Source organism: Bubalus bubalis, chromosome 4 (genome assembly GCF_019923935.1).
Source record: "Bubalus bubalis isolate 160015118507 breed Murrah chromosome 4, NDDB_SH_1, whole genome shotgun sequence".
Taxonomy (NCBI): domain Eukaryota; kingdom Metazoa; phylum Chordata; class Mammalia; order Artiodactyla; family Bovidae; genus Bubalus; species Bubalus bubalis.
In genome coordinates, this window is record NC_059160.1 from 31,156,156 (window position 1) to 31,169,563 (window position 13,408).

At 42.5% G+C, this 13,408-nt stretch overlaps 1 protein-coding gene across 5 annotated transcripts in view; it reads right to left on the minus strand.

Annotated features, from left to right (window-relative positions):
* The window catches only part of RECQL (RecQ like helicase), a 32,734-nt gene extending 19,402 nt beyond the window's left edge, over positions 1-13,332 (minus strand). Inside the window, exons 1-4 of one of the 5 annotated variants that reach the window (XM_025283365.3) lie at positions 13,185-13,284; positions 9,594-9,641; positions 9,227-9,363; positions 752-949 (exon numbers count right to left, since the gene is read on the minus strand). Coding sequence is in view for 2 of the 5 variants with exons in the window: in XM_025283363.3 (XP_025139148.3) it covers positions 752-949; positions 9,594-9,609 (214 nt within the window). In the remaining 3 variants the exon portion in view is untranslated. Of the gene's footprint in view, positions 1-751; positions 950-1,324; positions 1,366-9,226; positions 9,364-9,593; positions 9,642-13,184 lie in introns of those variants that run through there. The other 4 variants (XM_025283363.3, XR_006550409.2, XM_025283367.3 and 1 more) reach the window with 4 other exon arrangements.
* Positions 13,333-13,408: the final 76 nt, after the last annotated feature.

Sequence of the window (13,408 nt, forward strand, 5' to 3'; positions counted from 1 at the left end):
TATATATATAAGACTTTTAATACTAGGGATAATTTAATGTTTATAATAATAATTTTGAGATCAGTTTAACTCACGAAGCTAAGCAAACCAAATTTAATGATATATCAAAAGAAAAAGTATATCAGAATAAAATGACAACATTTGCCAGTGAGAAATAAACTACAGAGGAGAAAGGAGCAAGGTCAGGTACTTGATAAATAGTCTGAGTGTTGGTCAGGGAATTCACAGTATCAGAAACCTCAAATACCATGAACCAAAGTTAACAATTATATGGACTTTTGGTGTCAATATCTTGTTTAAAAAGTGGACAACAAAGCCCAGAAAGCACTGCAATTCTGTCAAGAGTTACAGTATTCTAAATTAATGATAAACAAGATGTTTGGCAAGATCCTCAATCAAGGAAGATTTACTCACTAGGGCAGGGGAATGAACTAGACTTTGACGAGGAGTTTGAATTTTTTTCTTGTTTAATTTCTCATTACAACCAAGAAAATTGAGTTAAATAAATATCTTTCTCCAAGCAAATATGTTTCCAATATGTCGGAAACATATTTGGTCTGAATAATAAAGGCTTTCATTTTAAAAGGACGTGGGTAAAGGCTGGTCTGCCTACTAATTCCCTTGCCACCTAAGGATGGCCAGTCTCACTTCTAAACTACTGAAAAGCACTGACCCAGACACAACAATTCAACTCCAGTTCAAAGAAACGAGAGGAAACAAAACTTGCAAAGAAAAAAAAAAGAGAGCAAACCTTCTTTATTCCAAGAGGCAGGTGAAGAATCACATTCACTGCTCTCCCCAGCATCGGAATCCTCTAAACACAGCTTTATTCTCTTAGTTAGTACGTTTTTTTTCTGAATGAGCTCCTGCTGTCTTTCCAGGAGTTCCTGGATTTGAATGTCTACTGCATGTAGCTCACTCGTTATAGAATCCAGTTCCTCACTCAGAGCTACAAGGGAAGAAAAAAGATACGATGACCAGACAGAATTAATCACAATTTCAGGTTTCCTTATGATTGATTTTCTTGGTATTCCTCACTATCAACTGTATAAACTTAGAGTAGTCTAGAAGAGTGGTTAAGTGCATGTTTTGGAGCCGCCCAGACAGGAGGTATATCTTAGGCCTTCCTCTCACTGGCTGAGCGACCTCAGGCTAAGTACCTTATACTTAACTGAGCCTCAAAATCCCTATCTGTAAAGTGGGGATAATACCTAGCTTTCACAGTATTGCTATAAAAAATTAAATGAGACAGAATTTTGAAAGTTCTTAACACAGTACCTGGTACACAATTAAGCATTTAATAAAAAACAAGTATTAATTTTACCATGGTGTGCTTCCCTGGTGGCTCAGGAGTAAAGAATCCACCTGCCAATGCAAGAGACGTGGGTTCAATCCCTGGGTTGGGCAAATCCCCTAGAAACGGAAACAGCAAACCACTCTAGTATTCTTGCCTGGATAGAGGAGCCTGGTGGACTACAGTCCATATGGTCACAGAAGAGTCAGACATAACGGAGCGACTAAACAATAACAAAAATCATGTTGGAGGCAAGTGGTCCAACAATCTTCTAAATCACTTCAGTAAAATGACTAGACTTTAAAGCAAGAGGAAGTTATCTAAAAGTAATCCCCTAACTACTTAGCTATCATTTACAAAAACATTTGTATTTGGGTTCATACTGTGACGTGGTAAGGAGCTGGTGATTATAAACAAGATGACATATCAGTAAAAAGAGAAATCAAATGTGCTACTAAAATTGGCATTACAAGGGCAGCATGATAATTTATAAAGAAGCCTTAACATATGTTACTAGACGATCCAAATATTAAAGTCAAAATGAGATTTCCTTTTACATCAGTGGAAACTAGAAAATTTTACAGACATCCTTGCTGCTTTCTAAAACATCTGCCTGCTTTAATCAAAGTCCAGTTTTAATGTCTTCCCATGAGATAAAATCTTATGGTTATGATTTAAAATAGGATGCTCTAGTGTTTCTGTATTGTATCAACTGCTTGTGTGATCCAGGTTTAGGGCTGGCCACCAGTGACGTCTGTCTGAGATTTGGAAGGTGGAAATGAAACAGCAGCCAGGTTTACAGTCGACATAAGGTCGGGCGCTGCTGCAGCTCTCCTTGTGGCCGATGTGCTGGCTCACCCTGGCCGACAGGGGGCAAAAGTCAGTTCCTCTTGTGCTCAGTCATGTCTGACTCTGTCACCCCATGGCTCCTCTCCATTCTCCAGGCAAGAATCCTGGAGTAGGCTGTCATTCCCTTCTCCAGGGGATCTCCCCCAACCCAGGAACTGAAGCTGGGTCACTTGCACTGCAGGCAGACTCTTGACAGTCTGCGCCACCAGGGAAGCCCAACAATACACAATAGTGAATGAAGCCAAATTTATTGGTGTGGATTCAATAAGAAATTCTGAATTTAGTACACTAAATATAGTGGCCAGGAGTGGCTCTAATTCTTTACTTAGCCGATCCCAAAGATGAGTATCAGAAAGTTGGGATGGAATGACACAGGGGTAGGTGCCAATGAAATGGAAAGGCTAGAACTTTCTGGGTATACACTAAAGGAGAGGAACTCGGAGCTTAGGGAGATGGGAGTGCTAGGGTGGTTGATCATCCACTCTCCTGCGATCCCCCAGGAGGATCCAGGAGACCCTCCTTTTCCCAAGCCTGTAAGAAATGCATTCATGAGGGGAATGAATCCCTGAAGAGGTCTGGGTTGGCTGTTCTCTGTAAGCCAGGAATGACCATGGGAAGTACTGCCTTTCAACTAGACAACCTGAATCATTGAGAATGATGATTTCTAAGACACAGGGGCTAATTGTCAGCAATTCAATTCATGACCAAAGGAAAGGCAGATGTGGTTGCCAAAATGGGCAACAGAAAGTGAAAGTGTTAGTCGCTCAGTCATTTCCTATTCTTTGTGACCCGATGGAGCCTGCCAGGCTCCTCTGTCCATGGGATTTCCCAGGCAAGAATATTGGAGTGGGTTGCCATTCACTTCTCCAAAGAATCCTTCCAATCTGGAGATGGAATCCAGGTCTCCTGTACTGCAGGCAGATTCATTACCATCTGAGCCACCAGAGAAACCCAAAGGGCAATAACCAGAAGAGTAACAATTAGAACAGTCTGACTTAAAGACATCTTTGGCACTGGCTAGGTGATCATAAAGTCTGAAATAGAAATAGATTACATGATCTGTACAGGCATTATACAAAGGCCTGAATCTGGTGAACCCATGTCTGATTTGAATTACCACAAAAGAATCATAGTCCTTCAACTAGTGCCCAGAAATGAGCCAATTTATAGATCCAAAGCTCCTTATGTAAAGTAGAGGTTGGGGCTCTTTGAAAAAGGACCCTTATATACAGCTAAAACTTCATGCAATAAATCTTTCCACTATCCTTCTCCAGAGAAACTTCAGGTAATTGTGTACTTGGAAAAGGAAAATAACTTCTCAAAAGTTCCTGGACAGCAACTGTAATCTGACAATTCCTGGAGAACTATAATGCCATGGTGACCCACCAGTTAGAGTATGGACTGAACTTGGGCAAAACAGATGATCAATGCCGTTCTGCTCAGGCGCATCACGCAAGGAGCTAGGAGGTCTACTCTGTGCTTACCTCCCCAGCTCCAGCAGGTACAATTAGAACAGATACCCTCAGGTGGCGCTAGTGGTAAAGAACTCGCCTGCCAGTGCAGGAGACACAGAAGTGTTCCAACAGGTTCCATCCCTGGGTGGTGAAGAATTCCTTGGAGGAGGGCATGGCAACCCAATTCACTATTCCTGCCTGGAGAATCCCAGGGACTGATGAGCCTGGCCGCCTACAGTCCATAGGGTCGCAAAGAGTCAGAGATGACTGAGGCAACTTAGCATGCGTGCATTCAGCAACTGGCTGGTTTCCTGACCTAAGAGTAAGGACTATTATGGTAGGAAGGACCAAGTGGAAGGCAGTAAAAAGAGTGCTTACTACCAAACAGTGAATAGTGCTGTTCCTCACACAGCCAGGACTCATGGGCCTGGGAAACAGGGTTGGAAACATGGCTCCTATTACCCTTAGTGATCCACTAGTGAAATGTTTGCTTCCCACCCCTGAAACTTTGGACTCTGCTAGTCTAGAGGTTGCCCAGTTAGAACTGCTTCTACCAGGGGAAAAAGCAATGGTTCCATTTAACTGTAAGTTGATTACCACTTGGCCAGTTTGGGTTCCCATGGCCAGGAAACCAAAAGGCAAAGAAAGGGGTTACTGGCCTGGCTGGGGCAAATGATCCTGACTATTAAAGGAAACTGGACTGCCTTGACACTGCAGAGGTGAGGAGCAGTGTGTCTCGAGTGTGGGGATCCTCCAGGGCAGTGGTCCCCAACCTTTCTGGTACCAGGGACCGGTTTCATGGAAGACAGTTTTTCCAAGGACCAGGGTGGGGTGGGGGAGGGTATGGTTTCAGGATGATTCAGTGTATTACATTTACTGTGCATATTATTTCTGTTATTATTACATCAGCTCCACCTCAGATAATCAGGCATTAGATCCCAGAGGTTGGGGACCCCTGCTCTAGGGTTATCTTTTGGTATTCCCACATCCCCTGCTTAGAATTAATGGAAAACCACAAAAACCCATTACAAGCAAACTGCTAAGGCAAATCCCACCAGACAAGGCCCCTTGACCAGGTGAGCTGTTTGCTGAGAACAAAGGGATACGGAAAGTTGAAAAGGAAGTTATAAAATAACAGGTATAACCACATGATCAGGTGAGACCCAAGAACTGGAATAGCTATTAAGCATTTCTCCTTTATTTTGACATTCCTGTAGAAGCCAAGTTTGGATTTCTCTTGTTGATGGTTAGTTAGTTGATGAATGGATGGATAGACTGACCTTCTGGCTCCCATTCCCCTAAATCCTAAAATAATAGGTGTTAATAGTCACTAACTTTGTATCTCAGGATTTAAGTTAGAAGACTATCATGGAGGATGTGATTGAGCAAGAAGAGGAATGAGCATCATCCAAAGATGAATAAAGAGAATTCCTGTCCTCTTCAGGGGAGAGGATCAGCATACATTTGTTTGGACAAGAGAGAGCTGTGTCAACTTGGGGAGCCAGAGCTTTAGAAGGTGGAAGTGAAGCAGTAGCTATATTTTCCATATTTAAGAAGGGCAGTGCAAGGTCAGGTCTGGTGACCTCTCCGGCATGGGGTAGCAGCTGGGCCCGTGATTCTAGCTGCTGCTAGATATCCCTGGGAAAACAGAGGTGCCTGCAGTTCCTCTGGATCCTGTTGGTTCTCCTCCTTGGGCTTCTCTGAACACTCAGCCAGATTGTGTGCGACTCAACAGGGAAGGACGCCAGCATTTTGACAGGTGCTGCCTCACCTAAACTGGAGGCTTTGAGGCAACCAGAGACTGGTCCAGGTTCTGGTGAGATTCATCTTCACAGGCAGCATTCTGTTTGGGCAATCCCCTTGGCAGAAGCATCTTCTCTTCCTATCTACTGGCACCACCGATGCCAGGCCCACCAACAGACACAAAGAAAGAGCCTAAACACTTCCCAAATTCCCACCAAGAATTCCTACAGTCAATCCCTCTTATCACTCACAGTGCTTCTGCTTCTTTCATTGAATCCCACCTAATAGAGATAATGTCAACCTATGCTACAAAGTCAGTATCACTGCACCCTGGACAAAGTCCTGATTGACTCAGAATATAAGAAAGTAGAGCTAGTTGTAAAAAATCAGGGTCTTTTAATATTTTTGTTCAAAACTATAACCATCTCTAATGCCAGCTTGGACAACACATGACCTGTATGATGAGAGATGAGATTGAAAAGGGAAGGATTTCAATCATTCATCATGAAGAGGGCTTATTACTATATCTCAAGAGCACACAGCATCGAGCAGGGATCCTGCTCCTAAGCTTACAGCTGAAACAAGGGAGGTACCATTCTTCAGAAGCAGGACAGTTTCTAGCGATCTCCCATACTGAAGGCCACAGTGAAAAGGAAGTGATTTACCACTTCCTTTGGGAACCACCAAATCCAACTCAACAAACTATCTGAAGGCAATTTCAGAGGCATTTCAAATACAGGTCGACAAGTGGGTAGAACAATAGAAGAGGTGGGTTATTTGAACAGGGTAAAATATTCTAAAAGCAATGATTTAAAATAATCATCTCTTCTTAAATAAAATTGATCTATGGCATTATTTGGTTATTTTAAAATCATATCCCAGGGACTTCCCTGGTCATCCACAACAAGTTGAGAGTTTGCCTGCCAATGCAGGGCACACAGGTTTGATCCCTGGTCTGGGAAAATTCCACACACCTCGGGGTAACTAAGCCCATGCGCCACAACTACCGAGCCCACGCTCCAGGGCCTGGGAGCCGCAGCAAGAGAAGCCACCACAATGAGAAGACCGCATATCACAATGAAGAGTAGCCCCTGCTGGCCACAACTGGAGAAAGCCCTTGTGCAGCAGTGAAGACCCAGTGCAGCCATAAATAAATAAATAAACAACTTTTAAAACATCATATCCTACTGAGAAAGAGTAAAGTCTTACTAAACAGAATAACTCACTGATATGATCCAAAAATAACTATTTCAACTGAAGTAAGGTTTGGTTCGGTTCAGTTCAGTTCAGTCGCTCAGTTGTGTCCAACTCTTTGCGACCCCATGGACTGCAGCACGCCAGGCTTCCCTGTCCATCACCAACTCCCGGAGTCCACCCAAACCCACGTCCATCGAGTCGGTGATGCCATCCAACCATCTCATCCTCTGTCATCCCCTTCTCCTCCTGCCCTCAATCTTTCCCAGAATCAGGGTCTTTTCAAATGAGTCAGTTCTTCACATCAGGTAGCCAAAGTATTGGAGTTTCAGCTTCAACATCAGTCCTTCCAATGAACTGATCTCCTTTAGGATGGACTGGTTGGATCTCCTTGCAGTCCAAGAGACTCTCAAGAGTCTTCTCCAACACCACAGTTCAAAAGCATCAATTCTTTGGCACTCAGCTTTCTTTATAGTCCAACTCTCACATCCATACATGACTACTGGAAAAACCATAGCCTTGACTAGATGGACTTTTGTTGGCAAAGTAATGTCGCTGCTTTTTAATATGCTGTCTAGGTTGGTCATAACTTTCCTTCCAAGGAGTAAGTGTCTTTTAATTTCACGGCTGCAGTCACCATCTACAGTAAGGTTTAGTAACATCTGTGAAACCCACACTTTTGTCTCTTAGTGAAGAATACCTGGGTTAGCATTTAATATAACTTCAATTGTTATCATTTATTATTAGCCCTTAGGCTATTAGTATGAATCATTAAGCGGTGAGAGATGAAGACAAAATCTATGTCACTATTTTTTTCACATTTATATTTAAATAAATTGTAAAGTTTTGGGGTGTGGAGAGGAGGATTCCATACTTAAGAAAACCATTCCTATAAAGTTTGTTAAGAACCTAGACTTCTTACTCCACAGTCAGTGCTAAGGTCATATTTACTATATCCTACAAAGAACAGGAAAATAACCATAGAATAAGTTCCTCCCTCTTACCATCCACCTCTTAACTGAATAAACAGCAAAACTTTACTAATAAGCACAAAAGAATCTGGTCAAGTTTATAAAAACAAACAATGTGAGGAAATACATCAAAATACCAAGAGTAGCTGCCTGGAAAAGGTAAAACAGATGTCTTTCTTTTATATTTTAAAAATATTTCAAATAATACCACTTTGGAACTTATCTTAAAGAAATAATCAAAGAAGTACACAAACCTTTTGATTCAAAGATGTCCAATGCAACTTTTTTTATATTTTAAAAGTAAAGACAGCCTAAAAGTTCAAAACCAACACTCAAAGTGTTAATTCTTCAATGCTACTATAAAACAACAAAATACAGAGCAGTATTAAAAACAATATCGACAACATAAAATTTACAGTATGTCTATATTCTTTATCTACATTGTGTTTTTAAGAATCACATTACCAAACATTATGTAAAAAATATGAAAATTTTTGTTGAAAATAATACATCTAAATGGTACAGTATTAATTTGAGTAGTAACATTATTAGTGATTTATACTTTCTACTTTATAATTTTCTTAGGTTCCTAAAACACTATCAAAAAACATATCAGTCCTTGGAACTTTTATGTATTGCATGGTGGGAATGTAAAATTGTGTAGCCACTATGGAAAACAGTATGGTAGTTCCTCAAAAAATTAAACACAGAAATGTTATCCAGCAATTTCACTTGTAGGTATGGTGGTGGTTTAGTCACTAAGTCATGTCTGACTCTTGCGACCCCATGGACTGTAGCCTGCCAGGGTCCTCTGTCCATGTGATTCTCCTGGTAAGAATACTGGAGTGGGTTGCCATTTCCCTCTACAGGGGATCTGCCCGACTCAGAAATAGAACCTGGGTTTCCTGCACAACAGGAGAATTCTTTACCGACTGAGCTATGAGGGAAGCCCACTTGCAGGTATATACACCCAAAAACTGGAAGCAGAGGCTCAAACAGATGTTTGTACACTGATGTTTGTAGCTGCATTATTCACAGAAGCTGAAAAGGGAAATAATTCAAATGTCCCCTGACAAACAAGTGGATAAACAGAAGGTGGTATATCCATACAGTGGAATATTACTTAGCCTTAAAAAGATACATGGTACTCAACAGATGAACCTCAAAGACAACACAAAAGGACAAATATTGTATGATTCCACTTCTATGCTGCTGCTGCTGCTGCTAAGTCGCTTCAGTCATGTCCAACTCTGTGCGACCCCACAGACGGCAGCCCACCAGGCTCCCCCGTCCCTGGGATTCTCCAGGCAAGAACACTGGAGTGGGTTGCCATTTCCTTCTCCAGTGCATAAAAGTGAAAAGTGAAAGTGAAGTCGCTGGGTCGTGTCCGACTCTTAGCGACCCCATGGACTGCGGCCTACTAGGCTCCTCCATCCATGGGATTTTCCAGGCAAGAGTACTGGAGTGGGGTGCCATTGCCTTCTCCACTTCTATGAGGTACCTAGAAAGGTCAAAGTCCCAGACAGAAAGCAGAATGATGTTACCAGGGGCTGCAGGGAAGCGGGGGGAGTGGAAGTTATTGTTCACTGGGTACACTGTTGCATTGACCATCTTTGACTCAAGAGCTTTATGTACTTCTTCCATTATTTCCTTAAGGTAAGTTCCTAAGTGGTGCTATTTAAAATACTTTTAATGTATAAAAGAAAGACATCCATGTTTACCTTTTCCAGGCACCTAGTCTTGGCATTCAGCGGGGAGTGATGAAAAGTTCTGGAGATGGATACTGGCAACGGTTGCACACAATGCAGATGCACATAACGCCAGGCATGAATGCTCTTGATTGTCTGCTTAAAAGTAGCTAAATGATGTTTAAATATATTTTACAACAATAAAAAGAAATATGGAAAAATACCTATAATCAGAATTATTAAGACAAATATTTTCTAAATTTATTTTTATTTATTCCTACTAAAACTTTTTTTAAAAGTAGTTTAAGACTCACAGTAAAACTGAGGGGCAGGGACAGAGAAAAACACACAGTTAGAAAGAGAACAGAATGAACCACAAAATGGAATAATCTCTACTAACCTGAAATGGATGCCATTGTGAAGTTGAACTGGAAAGCCAAATTTCTGCCTAAAAGTGAAAGAAAAATCAGAGCAACATTTTTTTAAAAAACAATACTGTTGATAATGCTCAATATAATCTGTCATTACTGAGCACAAAAAATGTTAGAAAGTAAATTATATACTGCAGTGACCTTTCAACAATACTACATGGTTCTTCCCACTCTACTGTTCATGGAGAATTCTCTAGATTTCAGAGAAGTAACCAAAGTCACACAAATATAACAACAAGTATGACACCAAAAATAGTTAACAAACACCCAGCAAATACTTAGTGAAGTTGCAAAAAAAGAGCAAAGTGTAGAGGTTAAACAGCTTTACCATTACATTATTGTGTGTGATTTTAGCAAACTTAAAACAATCTGTTCCTCTCAGCCACTTCCCCTATCTGTAAAATTGGGATGGTGGAACCTATTTTACAAATAGCAAGTTGGATAGATTAAAATATCCCAGATGAAGCAAAACCCGTTAACAAAGTAAATTATTCATTTAACGTTTTACTGAATATTTGCTCTACAGGGTTACAATTTAGGCTCAGTTTTAAAAGAGGAATTGGTATTCCATGGAGGGATGAGATTTCGGATGGAGAGAACACAAAGAGTTCAGAAATGGGGAAAAAACTGGTTTGTATTAAGAAATATTTCTGAATGGTTAAAACTTAAGAGTACACACAAGCAAGTGAAAGGAGGTGTGAGTCTGGAGGGTAGGAACTTTATTTAGCTTATCCATAATCTCCAAGAACACCTTTTCCAACTCTGAAATGGACAACCAACATTTTCTGAAACTAAGTCAGTGTTCTCCGAAGGTAGCTTCAGCAGCACCCTACCCTTACTCAAATTGCTCACGCTATGCCCTGCCTCATGTAGAATTCTAAAGCCACCACTAGGCTGGAAAAATAGGTAGGGTCTTCTGTGACTTGCTAAGAAGCTTGAAAAAGTCACAACACTAAAAGATATTTAAGTAGAGGAGTAAACCAAGGACTTCTAATTCTTTATTTATATGAACATGCCTTCACCATTTCATGGAAATATAATTCTCCTTCTCTGGACTGCAGGGCTTCCCTGGTGGCTCAGAGGTTAAAGCGTCTGCCTCCAATGCAGGAGACCTGGGTTTGATCCCTGGGTCGGGAAGATCCCCTGGAGAAGAAAATGGTAACCCACTCCAGTATTTTTGCCTGGAGAATCCCATGGACGGAGAAGCCTGGTAGGCTATAGTCACAAAGAGTCGGACACGACTGAGCGACTTCACCTTCACCTTCCTTCACCTGGAGTGTAAGATTCTCCAGCAGGGTAGAGATTGAGTCACTTCACCTCTGTATCCCCGTAGCCTAGTAAAATGCCTTGCATATAGTGAAGGCTCAGGGTGGCACTAGTGCCAATACAGGAGATGTAAGAGATACAGATTCAATCCCTGGGTCGGGAAGATCCCCAGGAGGACAGCATGGCAACCCACTCCAGTACTCTTGCCTGGAGAATCCCATGGACAGAGAAGCCTGATGGGCTATGGTCCATAGGTCACAAAGACTTGGACACAACTGAAGGAGATCAGCCCTGGGCGTTCTTTGGAAGGAATGATGCTAAAGCTGAAACTCCAGTACTTTGACCACCTCATGCAAAGAGTTGACTCATTGGAAAAGACTCTGATGCTAGGAGGGATTGGGGGCAGGAGGAAAAGGGGACGACAGAGGATGAGATGGCTGGATGGCATCACCGACTCGATGGACGTGAGTTTGAGTGAACTCTGGGAGTTGGTGATGGACAGGGAGGCCTGGTGTGCTGCGATTCATGGGGTCGCAAAGAGTTGGACACGACTGAGTGACTGAACTGAACTGAAGGGACTTAGCATCCAGGCACACAGGTTTGCTGAGATTGAAAGCAGAAGCTTTCTCCACTCTTATGAAAGAATGTAGTCTACAACTCTACAACCATTTCCCCCCACTATTTTAAACAACTCCTTTGATTATATCATTTTTAAAAAACTGCTTATAAACTCCATCCCCAAATGATGTGATTTAATAGCAAAACCTAGCTGAATGTAAAATATGTTCAAAAATTAATGAGCTATGTATAGCAGGTCTGTCAGAAGTATACCTAGACATTGTTTAAAATCCAAAACAAAGGGAGATCAGCCTTGAAAATTCCCTGGGCAGACAAAACCAACAGAGCCATACAAACAAAGCTTAATTTAGCTTATTTTGAAAGACTAACTTGACCTGGGGCACTTGGCCTTTCTGCCTCTGGAAATCAGAAGCAAAACTCCCACTGTCCCAAGATTGCTAAGAGGTAACCACTAACCAATTCTGCATCTTTTAAGAAAATGTTAATATAACCAATCAGTGTGAAGAATAAACAGTCAATGCCCTCTTACTCAGAGAAGGCAAGGGCACCCCACTCCAGTACTCTTGCCTGGAAAATCCCATGGGCGGAAGAGCCTGGTAGGCTGCAGTCCATGGGGTCGCTGAGGGTCCGACACGACTGAGCGACTTCACTTTCACTTTTCACTTTCATGCATTGGAGAAGGAAATGGCAACCCACTCCAGTGTTCTTGCCTGGAGAATCCCAGGGATGGGGGAGCCTGGTGGGCTGCCGTCTATGGGGTCGCACAGAGTCGGACACGACTTAAGTGACTTAGCAACAGCAGCAGCCCTCTTACTAAACAAGCTGCTTTGTATTAACTATATAGCCCTGAGCCTAATTTCATGTTTCGATTTGAGTGCTCTTGGTTGGCAAACTGTCTTTTTGGTGTATACACAATGAACCTTTACTAATTACTACTTCCATGATTCAGTGGTTTTACTTCTGCTATATCTGAACTTTTGATAGCAACCTTCGGAAATACTTTACAAGGTCTCATGTCAGTCATGCACGCCTGACATCAAGTGTTGCTGTTGTTCAGTCGCCCAATCATATCTGACTCTTTGCGATCCTATGGACTGCAGCACGCCAGGCCTCCTTGTCCCTCACCATCTCCCAGAGTTTGCCCAAGTTCATTGGTGATGCCGTCCAGTCATCTCATCCTCTGAAGCCCTCTTCTACTGCCCTCAATCTTTCCCGGCATCAGGGACTTGACACCAAATACCAGAGGCTAAATCTCACACACACACACACACACACCCCTCTTTCCGCCACCTGGGTTTAGATGCAACAGCAATGTAATAAAACCCTCCGTCACGTTTAGGCGTCCCCTCTGGCTTTTCCCAATAAACAGTGGTTGCAAATAAAAGGCTTTGGTGACCGAGTCTCCTGCCTGGAAAAAGCTGGTGATAAAGAGACCGACCCGCAGTGGAACGTGCCCCTAAAGGCCCGAGTTCCATTAGAACTGGGCGATGATGGAGAGTTCCATTAGAGGGGCGAGGATCCCTGTTTCTCCCTCACCAACGTATTGGTGGAAGGAAGTGAGCCGGCCTTCCCCATCTGCCAGGAAAAGGAATGTTAGCTCTTTCATAGAGGTAACAGGGGTTACCCCAGAACCTCTCCCCGGTGAAGTTAAGAAAAACATTCCCCCTCCTCGATCTCCGACCCCAAGACCCCCCTGACTCAGGTCTACTACTTACCCGTTTCAGTCGCACTCCAATAAAAACTTCCCGCCACCAGGCTTTCCTTTCTCTCCAGCCGGGGGCACTCACCCTTCCGGGTCGGTCCTCTCAACCAATTGCAGGTACTACCCTTGTCTTAATGGTCAAGGGGTGTGGCCACCATGTGCGTCACTGAACAAGACCAGATATTATTGGTTGATGTTGGGAGCAGGTCTAGCCAATAGGAAGCGGGTTTGAACCTA